The sequence below is a fragment of the Buceros rhinoceros genome, unplaced genomic scaffold (assembly GCF_000710305.1).
Source record: "Buceros rhinoceros silvestris isolate BGI_N320 unplaced genomic scaffold, ASM71030v1 scaffold1377, whole genome shotgun sequence".
Lineage (NCBI taxonomy): Eukaryota > Metazoa > Chordata > Aves > Bucerotiformes > Bucerotidae > Buceros > Buceros rhinoceros.
This window is the reverse complement of record NW_010420221.1, coordinates 53,115-66,312: the sequence shown is the minus strand read 5'-3', so window position 1 is coordinate 66,312 and position 13,198 is coordinate 53,115. Positions and strand designations below refer to the sequence as shown.

Genomic DNA, 13,198 nt, shown 5'->3' with positions numbered 1-13,198 from the left:
TCCTGCTAAGCACCACATGGCTAGGGCTGCACGAGGGTGGGCAGGAGTGGGGAGACCCCTTCTGTGGGAGGCTGATCTTGAGGAAGGCCAAGCTGATGGGCAGCATCAATCCTGGGTAGCATCACTGCTGGGCACTACATAGCGTTCCTCTATGTGTTAGTGAGGTAAAGAATGACACCCACGGAGCTCCCACCCCGGCCTTACTCTGTGTGAGTGACAGCAAGGGCTCTGGGCAGCTCAGCAAGTACAATTTTCGTTTAGCAGCTCTGTTCAAAATTGAGTTGCACTGTTTTCATGTCTGTCGTTTAGGGCAGAGAGTGCCTGAGAGCCTGGGGCAGATCTATATGAACCCCAGTAGTCAGCAGGGTCTCCCATTTTGATCCTTTCCTCTGCTTTCTGTACTGTTCACCAGCCCCTCTCCAAAAGAATCAGCTCTTTGGAAGCAAGGGCTCCTCCTTCTCCTCTCCTGGGCCACCACCGGAAGCAAAGGGAGGCCTCACATGGCAGGAATCTGGCAGCAAAATCCTGCAAACAGGTACTACATCTGCTGTCCAGGGCACTGCTCTCCCTCATGGACAAAACACACATGGAGAGCCCTCCACCCCAGCCTCCAGGGAAGAGAAACTTTTCCTTCAGTGCACTGTCCTGGGAACAGATCAGAGCCATTTGGGGCAGGTGGATGCTGACCCTGCAAAGAAAGGGTCTCATGGAGGCACAGCAGGTGGGACCAAGCCTTGAGGAAACATCCTTTTTTACCTTCCCCAGAGTGGCAGTTTGCATCTGTGCCACCGTCACGGCTGGTGGTGACCATCTGAGACGGTTACTGTCTGCAGGTCTGGCCCGAACAGGAGCTTCCTTTCCTCCCCATGCAGTCCTCCTCAGCACCGCACTGCAGCACCCAGCAATACGCAGCAGATGCTGAAGCTGCTATCTGGTGCCAATGATACGGTCCTTCTCTTGACTAGCTCCTTGGAGAGTGTCTCGCCTCCCTGCCTAACGGCTGAGTAGCTCTGCCTTGCCCATTTTGTAGAATGGCAGCTCTCCTGAAACGCTAGACGGAGAAAGTATTTTTACTTGGAAGCTGCTGCAATTACAGTCTGTGCACGGCACTGAAGGTCTCCTCCCAGCTGTACCTATAAAAATGTGGTTATTATGCACCTTAGTAAGAAAGGTTTAAAATTTCATGGTTGAAATTAATTTGGACCCTAACAAAAATCCACATAAAATGAAAAGAGCCAGGAGGCAGGAGAGTTTTACAGCTCTAATGTTCTGTCCCATTTCCCAAAATATATTTGTTCAAGTAATTCAAACTGTCGTTACAATTAACTTGTCCTTTCATTTCCCATCTCAAATTCCCTCTAAGCTAAACACACAATTTTCTTCTATAAATCTGCATGACAAGTGGAGCAGTAAAATATTTTTTTTTCCGCATCGTTTATATGCTTTTGGCACAGATGGAGTTGCCAGGCACTTTTCCTAAGCTAATTTCTATGGCTGCAAGTGCACATACCCACAATCTCAGTCCCCTAAAAGACTTGTTGGAGAAGTTCAGTTTGGACAACTGTCCAAGATGAGCCATGTGTGGTTTTTCAAAAGTAGGAAATCTTAAAAATCAATCTTAAATTATCCACGGGGAGCTTTGCTGCTTGCTCTGAGGAGCGGGCAAAGCCGAGCTGTCCTGGTTTGCGGGGCTTCTTTTACGGGTGCAATGCAGGCTCGCATCAAAAGTCATGGCATGAGACACAATTCATTTAGAGAAAATTTTGTGGGCAACTGTAGGTGTAAACATTGCTTGTCTTCCAAGGTCCCCCTGCCTGAGACCCCAGCCCACAGCCAGCCTACGCCTAGCTCCCAGCAGAAGACAGCTCTTTCTTGCCCAGATCAAAGGGTGCCACGTGGCGATGTGTGATGCCCAGGCACCAAGTGCCTCCGAAAAACTTGAGTCCTCCAATCTTTGCCTCTGCAACGGGTTCTGCTCAGCCTGGGGTCACCTCTGCCCTACCTCAAGAGCCGGATGCCAGGAGCGGTACCTTGCCCCCTGCTCGTGTATCGTTTCCCTCCCCACCCTTCTTGCTTCATCTGAAATGGCAGTTCCTCTAACCAGGAAAGTAATGACCCTGATACATTATTTCAAATGTAATTTGTGCAAAGGAATTAATCAGCTTAGTGTGAGAATGGATTACATTTTCATTTTAATAGTGCTAAAGTCTTGCTGTTTTTTAAATACATTTTTCTGTTCTTTAAATCTCAGCAGGGCAGCATCTCACTTAGACTGTACGTTGCTATAATCTCTCCATTGTGGAAATTTGACAATCGTCACTATTCGGTGGCCTGGGCATCAGCCTCCCTCGTGCGTATTTGCTTCAGTTCCGTTGTCTGCATCAGGGATAATAGCTGAGACTGGGCAGCCAGCACCTCAGAGAGGTTTTATCCTCCCGTGATAAGTGTAGAGACAATCTTTTCAAAGGCACAAAGGAGGGATTAAATGACAAGTTCTCACTTATAGTCAAATGGAGACTGAGATATATACCTGCCATTTGGGCTTCTGAAAATGTGCCCTTAAATGCAAGGTAATTATCAACATTTCTTCAGTTGTGGGCTGCAGTTTTCACAAAAGGTCTCTGTACCCTATAGCTGTAATTAACGGCGCCGTTTTCCCAAGGAGCTTTGTGTACTTCAAAGCACTTGCAGGCTTCCACTACATTTCTTCCACTTTTTGAGATGCTTTGTATTTAAAATCAACTACAAATGAGGTGTTTATTCAAATCATTTACCCCTGGGCGTTGGCTCACAGGTAACAGATCTCTGAACAGCAAAATCCCATTTTGAAGTTCCCACCATGAAATGGACCCTTTTCCACCCTTCCCAGCTGTTATTTTATTACCAGGTTTGATTACAGCAACCAGTACAGTGGATTGTACCCATTGTACAAGAAGGTTAGCATCAGCCTTTCTTGCCAACTTGTCAACACTTCCTTTTTCAGGAGGAAAATATGAGAGAATTCTTGATTTTTGCTTATACGTCATTTCTTGGCCCTTGTTTTTCAGTTCAACATAGTAAGTTTTCTGGGCATACTAAATGGTAATTTACATACCGTATATTACAATTTACATATGTACGCCATTTAACATAGGTACAGGTCCCAGTGTCTTCCTTTGCTACATGCTACTCGCATATACATATGTATATGTTTCTATAGAGAGACTTGGTTTCTTCGAGACGTGATTTGGTTAGAAGTAAGAAGTAAAAGTACAATGGCGCCAGACGCTGGGTGAGTAGGGCTGACGTCTTCTCTCTTTGCAATTGGACAGAGAAGGTGTATCGATCAGAGGGCTTCGTTCGCCCACATCCCACGTGCACTTCTGAAAATCCTGTCCTTCAGCAGATTAATGGTCTAGATGCTCACAGAACTTTCATCAAACAACATTCAGAGCCTGGCATCAGGCACTATTTCTCAAAACATTGGTTGGTCTTGCAACTGCAAGTTAGATGGTGCTCATGGAGTTTCTTGTATTCCAGGACAGATGAAGGGTGACATACATTTGAATACCATACTTCAAGTATTTGTTCTAGCTTCATGCCTAGCCACTATCCTCTAATAAGCAGAAAAGTACAATTCACATGCTGCCTAAAGGAGGTGTCTTGGTTTTATTTGCATCTGTGCTTTTCATCTATTGTTTTCATGAACTATGAGTGTAAGTGATGCCTAAAATAAAGATCTCTTTTTTTTTTTCCTTTAATGGAAAAATACCTTCCTTGGTGGTTTCATAGGCTGTATGATTGTGTCTGGTAGAAACAGACATCAATCTCCAATCTCCAGTTATGTGCACATGCGTATAACATTACAGCAAGGTAGCCTCTCCCAGAGATGTTTATTGGCTTGCACTTAAACTATAGGCAGCACTAGTACAAAGACAAGAGGGTCTGAAGGACTGCCTTTGTTGCCACTTCACTTCGAGGGGAACAAGAGATGCAACAAAAACAACTGGCAATGCAAACCACTAGGACTCTTTTTTTTTTTAATGTCGGGAGGCAATATTCGTTGTCAGGGCTCACTTCTTGACTGTTGGGCTACATTTATCTCTGGATTAATATCACTGAAATGCTGGGGAGTTATCTGGATTAATATCACTGTAAGGCAGGGAAGATACTCGCTTTCTTCCAGCTGGACTGATTCAGGGACACCTTTGAAGAACTCACTGGTAACTAAGATTCCCACTGGGTGACCTGCTCAGAAATCATAACCATGCCCCCCCCACATGCTAGTTAAGCAAGTTAAGCCCCTCGGCACCTCATGAGGTAGGTAAAAATGTTCTTGTCCCCCACTTTCCAGATGGAGGAGGCGAGGCACTGAGAGGTGAAATGGCACCTGCTATGGGTAATGCAGAAAACTGGCAAAAGAAGGGGCACAGAAGCCGAGCTTCTCACTCTCCACAGCGGTGACTCTGCGGCGCAGCTCTGCAGCCTTGCCCGGGTAAGACTCCCTTCGCTGTGCTATCCTGCTGCCAGCCGCAGCAGTGGTTCCTGTTTTACACTCAGAACTGCCGGTGCTGAAGAACGCACACCATTGTGTCCAGGATTTAACCTCTCAAAAGATGAGTGGGCTATGGATATTTTTTTCTCCTTTATTGTAGTGATCTCCGCCTGTCAGTGTAAGATGTATCCAGGTTTCAGCTCCAAGAAGTAAATGCACTGACCTGGTGGTAAACGCACCTGCTCCTGTGTGTAAATGCACCGACCTGGTGGCTCAGGAGAGAAGTGGCTGACTGAGATACAGGGCTATCTTTCCTTTCAGATGCCCTTCCACGGCTCCTCTTCTTGCCAGTGATTTCAGGACTGTATTTTCTTACTTTTATGACCAGACAGAACTTCATTCACGTCAGCTATTAACATGCCTGATGAAAGGGGAACACAGTTGTTAATTTTAATTTCTCTCATCAATTTTGTTTCCAGCAAATCCCAGCAACCATCAGTGTGACTTAGGCAGCAACATTTGAGGCACAAGGTATTGTTGACAGCCTGGCGTTGATGCTTCCCTGCCATATTCTACATCCCTTGGCAGAATAACTGCTACAGTAATCAGAAAATTTCACACGCTAACAATTTTTTATGGTTTTATTAGTATTTTTGTTTGCTTTTTCTTTGTTCGTGTGATTTATCTGAATCTTCATGGCCCAACCCCAGTCAGAGGTATAACTTAATCTTGTCATTGAGTCAGCTTCTAACCTCAGTCCTGGGTCTTCAGGCTGCAGATTCTGCCCACTTTGCTGAGTTTCAGTTCGGTAACCAAATGTTCTGACGAACATTATCTCCACTACAGCCAAAAAGCCAAGGTGTCTTCTGAAAGTAAGGAGCACACAAACCTGGACACCATCGTTTCGTTGCTATCATGTTTCTACATTTGGGTTTTGCAATCAGCGTTTTTAGCAAAGGAAAGGGACATACCAGAGGCTGAAAAATGAAGTGCCAAGCACAGAAGCTTGTTATGGTGCTTTCCAGCAGCTTCAAAGGACTTATATTGACCTTGGAGCCAAAGGACAGACAGGGTTCCATTGAATCGCACAGTATTGTTCTCTGCCGTTTAATCTCAGATGTGCCTATGTTTCTGCAGAGAGAGTTTCTGGTGGACAGCTCTCCCTCTTGATCCAAGAAGCCTCAGCAGAAGGACAGTGTGTCAATTGGGAGAGGCACATCCGGATACGCAGTTTCTCTGTGGGCTGCACTTTCCTCACAGGGGTGAGGAAAATCCTTGAAAGCCACCAGGGCTGCCCTCAACACTGTTTTCTGCTTCTGGAGAGAGAAAGTGATGGTCCCAGAGTCACTGGCTGTTCACCATGTGCTGACTACACATCCACAGCCCCTCTCATTTCAGAGGGCAGGTGCTACACATCATGTAGCGCATAACTGGTGCTGTGCTCCGCTTATTTAGAGAACACATGCCTAAACCCCCCTGTTTTCACTACCCATGCACCCTGGGAGCCATCTTCTGTGGTTCTCCGGGTTTCTTTCCTCTGCTTCTTCATCACTCCTTATTTTTAATCTGGAAAAAAAAAAATGACCGCTGACTCAAACATACCACTGCACTCTGTAACCAGTCCTTTCGGTCCTGGCCAGTCAGCTGTCCTCATGGTATTGATGAAGGTCCTATCCAGAGAAAGTAGAATTTGGACCCTAAAAGGAGGCTGTCTTCATAAACCGGTGGAATGAAGTACGATCATATGCCAAAGAAAAATAAAAGAATTTGCTGAAAAGCAGAGATTTTGAAAAAGAAAGGCCTCGTTCAGTTCCTTCACAGGAGGTGCACTGCTCAGACCTCCACTTGCAAGCTGCGTTTGTCTAATCCCTGACAGCCCCTGTGAGCGCTGTCGCTGCTTGTCCACTGCACAGCCGGCACTGCCAGTGTAGCTGGCTCCAAAGGAACATACAGCACCTTTTGGGTGAATGTTGAGAACATGTTTTCAAGTATGAGAAACGACATGTGTCATAAAGCAAACAGGACCTGGGGTGTGAGGTGGGAAGCAACCAGCACAGCAGGTTCCTCCATGATGCCTGTGCATGGAGTTGCCGGCTGGAGGATGTGTCCTTCCCTTTAACCTCCAAAGAAACAATGAAATGATCGGTTTTCTGGCTTTGCATCCAAATTAGACTAAAAAAGAACACACAAAAGAGAGTTTTGTAGACGTCTTTTCTTCAGTCACTGCTGTGTCAGCATGCTTAGCTAAAGACAGACCAATATATCAAATTAAAAAATATATAGGTGCCTGGAAATATTAGTCTTGAGTATTTATCAATTGCATGACTGTTCTGGATGATGCGCAACCCCACGTGGCCCTTCAGGCCTCTCTTCCTTGATGAATGAGGTTCATTGCTCATAGCTAAATGCACAACCACCTTTTCTTGCTTTTCTTCCTCTGGGACCATCTGGTTTCTTGTATATCCTGCCAGGCTGTTGGCATCAGATTCACTGTAGTTTCCATCCAGCATCATAGTTTTCGAATGAGGTATTCCACATGTACACGGAAACTAGGAACATAAAAAAGAAATAGAGCTGAACCCTGGAAGAACACATCAGCAAGAGAAATGCCTTTCTACTAACAGACAGCTTGTAAACAGTTGAGCTTGAAATTTTAGTTGAAATACTGTAAAGTTCTCTTTGAACAAAATAGTAACTTTTTTTTGTGCCTGTTTCAAAAGGAAGAGACATGGTTTTAGCTACACTGCTTGAACAAGTAGCTTCAGAAAATATTGGAAACATGCTTTAGCAGACGTAAGAACTAACCAGAAGGTTTTCTTAGCTAGTTCTGTGCAGCCTTGCTGTCTTGAAATCCCTTATTTTGCAGTCTTTGTGTTTATAAATATTCAAGGACAAGATGCAGTTTTATCTGTGGAAATGGCTTATCCAGTACATGCTACGGAAAAAAAAAGGGGGGGGGGCAGTAGGAGGGGCAAGTTCTGGTTCCACAGATAAACATGTTTTCATTGTAAATCTGATTTTAAACCAAGGAGAGGACCAGTTAAAAGCCCGATGTAAAACCCCAGCTCTGTTGAAGTTAATGTCGAAACTTGCCTTGACTTCAGCAGCACCAGCATCCATCCCACGAGTCTGAAAAAAGCCAATGACTACAGGTAGGAATTTGAGTAGCAAATACTGTCTTCTACTGTTTAAAATTTGCAGGTTTTCTGTCCCAGCAATATGGATTTTGTATTTGTATGCAAAGAAAATGGACTCCAAAACCTCCTTTCTGCTAGGAGTTCCTGCCTCTGATTCCCCCCAGACGGCTTTCCTAACCTGTTAAGACTTTGCCCCCAATTCCTTCTCCACCAACGTTGATGCGCGGTTTTTCCAAGCACTTGTTATCAAGGATAAATTCAGTTAAAATAATTAAGTATACATAAACGCAAAAATTCACGTATCCTGAACATATCTATATATAATTATATATCCCTGAATATTTAATATTCAGGATGCCACTGGAAAATTCTGCACTCAAGGCTTTTGCTTCAAGTTATTTAGTCAACAGACCACATTGCTTACTGAAAACCTGAAAATCAGCCTAAGAATTGTCTTCTGTGTTCTAGTCATAACAAAATGATTTGGTATCAGCAGACTGTAAGCAGGAAAACATGACAATTTTTTAGCCCATTTGCTCTACTTGTTAGACCCATCACTCCAAGTATTATTTTGAGCACTTCTTGGGTACAGCTTAGTATCAGTTGGGTTTTAAGACATACTTTATACCAAGCACGTGTACCTAAAAAACCCACGAAACAATCCCACATAAAAAAAAACCACAGGGAGGAATTATATCAGGCTCTTTATCGTCAGCTGATGGCAGGTCCAGGAGATGGTGGGTGGGTGGGAGGAAAAGCAGATAACTGCAATAAGATAACTGCTGCAGGACCCAGCAGAGAAAGAAATTTACTCTTAACCCCTAGGTCAAATTGCAGTTCCCACGGTTTAATGCAATGAGATGACAGTCACACCTATGGACAAGGGAGCCTAGAAACCCACCTCGACAGAGCCTTAAATTACACCCATCTTCACACAGGCATACAGAACTACGCTACGTAATTTCAGCCTGCAGCAATTTTAGTCTGTGTCTACACTAATAACTTAAACACTGTCAAAGAGCCTTCCTGGGCATGAGAACTCAGCTGACATCACAGAAATGTCTCTGGCCTGAATTTTGTCTAGGCCAACAAGCACCAAAAAGTTCCCACATACGGTTTGGGAATAAGCATGGGTTGTGGACCGTTTGCCACAGGCAGTTCACAGCAACCACTCTAATTCTGAGGGAAAGAAGGATTAGCTTTAGCTACTCCATGTCCATTAGCCTTGGTCCCAGGCACATTTTATTTCGTAACACAGCCACAACAGAGAGCTCTTCTCTGGGCGGCCTAACATACTTGTATTAGGATTTTTTGGGTCTTTTATAGGGGAGCAGCGCTGGCTGACAAGATCTACATTTTGAGTGAGAGATGTCTCTTCCGCTTCTTCGAGAGCACTCCCCCATACCTTTTGCTGCAATCATCTCCTCAAATAATGCTGCTTATTATCTCTGTTTCTATTAGCACCACTGAGGATTAATATTGTCACATGCCGAAAACTGGATAAAACATTTTACCTTTTCTATTAAAAAGACATTTGCTGACTATAGAATTCAACGCACAAGACTCAATAAAGGCCAGATTTGTGATAAATGCCACCACTGGATGTGAGAAAGTGTTCCTGAAAACTTAGCAGAACGGTAACAAACCCTCTCAAGTTCATTTCAGCCCCCCAATACAGTTAAGAACAAAGGAGGGGGGTGTTTGCCTCTAAAAAAATATAGGTATATTCTAGGCAAATCAAACCTAGGAAGAATGATTTCGTTACTTCCTGTGTACTGACAAAATGCCAACTTCTTTGGACGTGGGAAGGTCTGAGCAGGGCTGGCTAAAAGGCCACAGACCACTGCTCACATGCAGCAAGTGGGACACACTTAACTCTCTGTACAGGCACAGTCCATCTCTGCCTTGTCTTTCAGAGAACTGCTGGGCCCTGATAAAATTCACCTGCTGGTAAAATTTCATCTCAGGAGTCTGCTAAAGTTATTCCAACTGCTTTTTAAAACGTATCTAACTAGATTTTTTAATGAGATGTCAACTAGGAAAGGTACTGGGCTGATAGGTGGTCTATTCTGTACTTCAAGGAAGTCGTAGGAAGAAGGGCAAAGGGAAAAGGAGGACACGCAAAGACAACAGAATTGTTCAGAGGGGGAAATGTCATGGTCCAATCACATGAGAAATGATGTCTGCATTGCCATTTCTGAAAGGCTGATACAGATTTCTCCTGGAGTCAAAGGCAGTAGGTGGCCAATGTTACCTGTGAACTGATGTGGGGAGTTTCTAATGGGAAGAAAGAAGCCGTAAAACATGGAGATGTTCTGGGTGTGTGGGGACTGAAATAATTTGATGCCAAGCCTTATCATTCGAAAGGTGATGGTGGTTTGCTTAATTACAAAGAAGAAGGGCTCACATGTCTGTAAGATAATTCAGGTTAAAAAGGGCCTCAGGAGGTCTCTATTCCTATCTCTTCCTCATCCTCACAGCATGGACAGGCTGCTCAGGTCTGTCTGGTCAGGTCTTGAAAATCTCCAAGGATGCAGGATATGATTTTTCATAGCATATTAAAAAGCACCAGCACAAACCTGGATGACTGTTGTTTGTGTTTGGTAGCAGGGAACAGCTCCAATATTACAACCACTGAAGCCAGAGCAAAGCTGCCTGCAGAGGGAGGAAATGAATTTGCTCCAAATAACATCTTTAGCTTAAAAGTATAGCAATTGTGGCAGCTGCAGGGAAGTATCAGATTTGATACTTTCCCCTCTTCTCATTCCCACACAGTTCCAGATTGCAGCCTTCCCAGTCCAGATCACACTTTCCTGTTCTCTGAGGTTTCTGTGAAGACCAATTCCTGTTTGTCTGGTGTTAGCAGTTCAGCCAGAGGTGCAGCAGTCTAAACACATCCAGTTACACGCACACGGATGTCAGTGTTTTCCCATTTTTAGATATAAACTAGTCAATATAAAGATCAGATCAGCTGTAAGGGGGAAAAAGGAATAAACTAATGAAAAAACAATTTTTACTCACGCTGTTCTGCAGTTTCCTCTCCTTCCGCTCTTGCACCGTAGTCAGGTAATTCACTGCTGCGTATTCCAGCACCGAGAGGAAGACAAACACAAAACTGACCCACAGGTAAATGTCCACGGCTTTGATGTAGGAAACACGAGGCATGGAGGCATTCACGCCGGTGATGATCGTAGACATGGTCAGCACGGTGGTTATCCCTGGAAAGAATCAAGAGAAATAAATGTTATTGACTGATACAGTCCATAAGACTTGTCTCAAGAAAAACATAAACTATGCTCTACATGATGCTCTAAAAGGTGTTAGATGTGAAATAAATTTGCGGTAAGCATCTCTCCTGTCAAGGCAGAACAACTGCCCACTGCCCGCACTTCTTTGTGCAAGACGGGTTTGGTATTGAGAAGCAATGGAGCAGCCACCGTTTCGGTAGAAACAGCATTTAACTCCCTCCTCAACCTTTAGCGTTTTACCACAGTGCTTAGATCTTAAAAGGGACATGCAAAAAATGATTCAACGTTTTGCATGAAACGCTGAAAAAGAAAGACGTGGTTTTGCTCTAGAAATACTTGTCTCATGTTCAGGCTCTGGGAAGCAGAAAGTTTTGAACGACGACTGCTGTATTATATATATAGATGTGTGCATGGGCATGTGTTTATAAACATACATGCATGTATCTATGTTTATATATGTATATATATATACACACACGTGAATGCTGATCACGTTAGACTGATCTAGGTAAAATACTGCAAAATCATATATACTTTGGATTGCATTCATAGCAACTTCAGCCACTTCAAAACAGTGACCACTGTAAACACAGCTATGTTGTTCACTTGTCATCGGGATTTAATTTTTTCAAAATAATACAATAAAATCCTCCAAACGTGTTTCTTCCAGTGGAGCAGACGCTCGACTGCCTCTTCTCATAGGTTTGCTGCAGTGCATAAGCTCTCTAAGTGAGAGAAACTTATGGGCTACAGTACTAGTTTCATGCTTTTAGTACTGGAAACCTCACATTTCAACATTCAGAGATTTTTCCTATTACGTTATCTCCTTCCTCTAACCTGTGCATGGAGTGATAAACAAATTGGCTCTTTCTACACTCAGCTCAACAAATTACCTCCAATCCTGACACGGAAAAAGCTCTTCGTGATGAGTCTTAGACGTTCAGAGAAGCAGATTGCTGTGCACAGGATTTTCAAGCAGCAACTTCTTCGCTTTCCCACTCCCTCAAGTGAGGGAGCGGGAAACCCAGAAACATTGGACACTCACTGTTAGGCACCCTGGGGAGAGGAGAAACCCAACCTCCAGCTCACCTCAGGGCTGGTGGCCTCTCGCCCTCGCACTGCAGATGTGAGAGGAAAGCCATGCTCCGTTCACTGCCTCGCTGTTGCCCGAGGCCTGACGCTACAGAGATGCCCTGAGTGTCCCCAGGGGCACACCAGATGGAGGGACATTGAAGTCAGCAGGTGCCTTTCTCAGCTTTGCGAAGATGGGCCACGCTGGTGCTGTCCAGGCAGCCTGGAGGAAACCACCAAGTGCTGGCTGGTTGGGGAGACACATACTTCGGGCCAGACACCTGCTGTGGCCGCTGGGACATGGCAGGATCCTGCTCATGAAAAGCACTCATGAAAACTGTAATAGAAGCCTTTAGCTTCACTCCTGTGAAATTCTACCCTCACCGATGCGTGGACTGGACAAGAGGTAAAAATCTTGATTTATTGACTCATAAATACCGAAACCTCTTTTCTCTGCCCACAACCCTTTCTGTCCTGAGCTGAATACAGATCAGAAGGACTGCTTAGCAATGAAGGACTTACTTAAACTGCAAGTTTTACATCTTATTAATCAAATACATCATTAGATAAAATGAACATTTGCTTGCCCAGTATCTTTAAACATACAAATAAACAGTTCCCTTTCCTGACAGCACTTTCACATTCAGATTTTCACGCAGTCATGACTTGTTGCAGTTGTTCTCACCCAAAGAGACTCTGGCAGGAACTGCTCGGTGATCAATCCAGAAGGACACCCAGGACAACATGACCATGAGGGTGGCAGGGAAGTAGGTTTGGAGCAAGAAGAAGAAGATGTGTCGGCGTAAAGTGAAGTTTATGTAGAGACGATTGTACCAACCTTCGAGAGGGAAGCAAAGCCAGAATCAGTGAGTACAGCCTGCATGGTAGGCAGAGAGTCAAGATCATCACAGAATCATGTGGTTGGAAGAGATCTTTGAGATCGCTGAGTCCAACCGTTCCCCCTGCACTGCCAGAGTCCCTAAACCAAATCTAAAGGGTAGTGAAGAGAGAAACTGGTCTTTCAAAACATGTATTGTCCAGACCGTGGAGACTACATTTCAGTGACATGTAATCCCAAGGGCTCTCTCACAAGTAGCTAACACAGCATTAGGTTTAGCAATAGCATTAAACCAGAAAAGGCCAATACCCGTGCTACTGTAGAAAGCCAGTCTCGACGTAGTGTGGAATTTTTGTATCAAAAACTGAGACAAGGAAATCTTTTCATCGGTTTTCAGAGATTCATTCCCATTTTTCCAATATAGCATCAG

The 13,198-nt window shown here is 44.3% G+C and overlaps 1 protein-coding gene across 1 annotated transcript in view; it reads right to left on the bottom strand.

Annotated features, from left to right (window-relative positions):
• Positions 1 to 6,714: 6,714 nt before the first annotated feature.
• The window catches only part of GABRR2 (gamma-aminobutyric acid (GABA) A receptor, rho 2), a 38,478-nt gene continuing 31,994 nt past the window's right edge, over positions 6,715 to 13,198 (bottom strand). Inside the window, exons 6-9 of the mRNA XM_010139204.1 lie at positions 13,078 to 13,198; positions 12,616 to 12,768; positions 10,633 to 10,829; positions 6,715 to 7,023 (exon numbers count right to left, since the gene is read on the bottom strand). The exon at positions 13,078 to 13,198 is cut by the window's right edge and continues 21 nt beyond it. Of these exons, the coding sequence (XP_010137506.1) occupies positions 6,715 to 7,023; positions 10,633 to 10,829; positions 12,616 to 12,768; positions 13,078 to 13,198 (780 nt within the window). The remainder of the gene's footprint in view (positions 7,024 to 10,632; positions 10,830 to 12,615; positions 12,769 to 13,077) is intronic.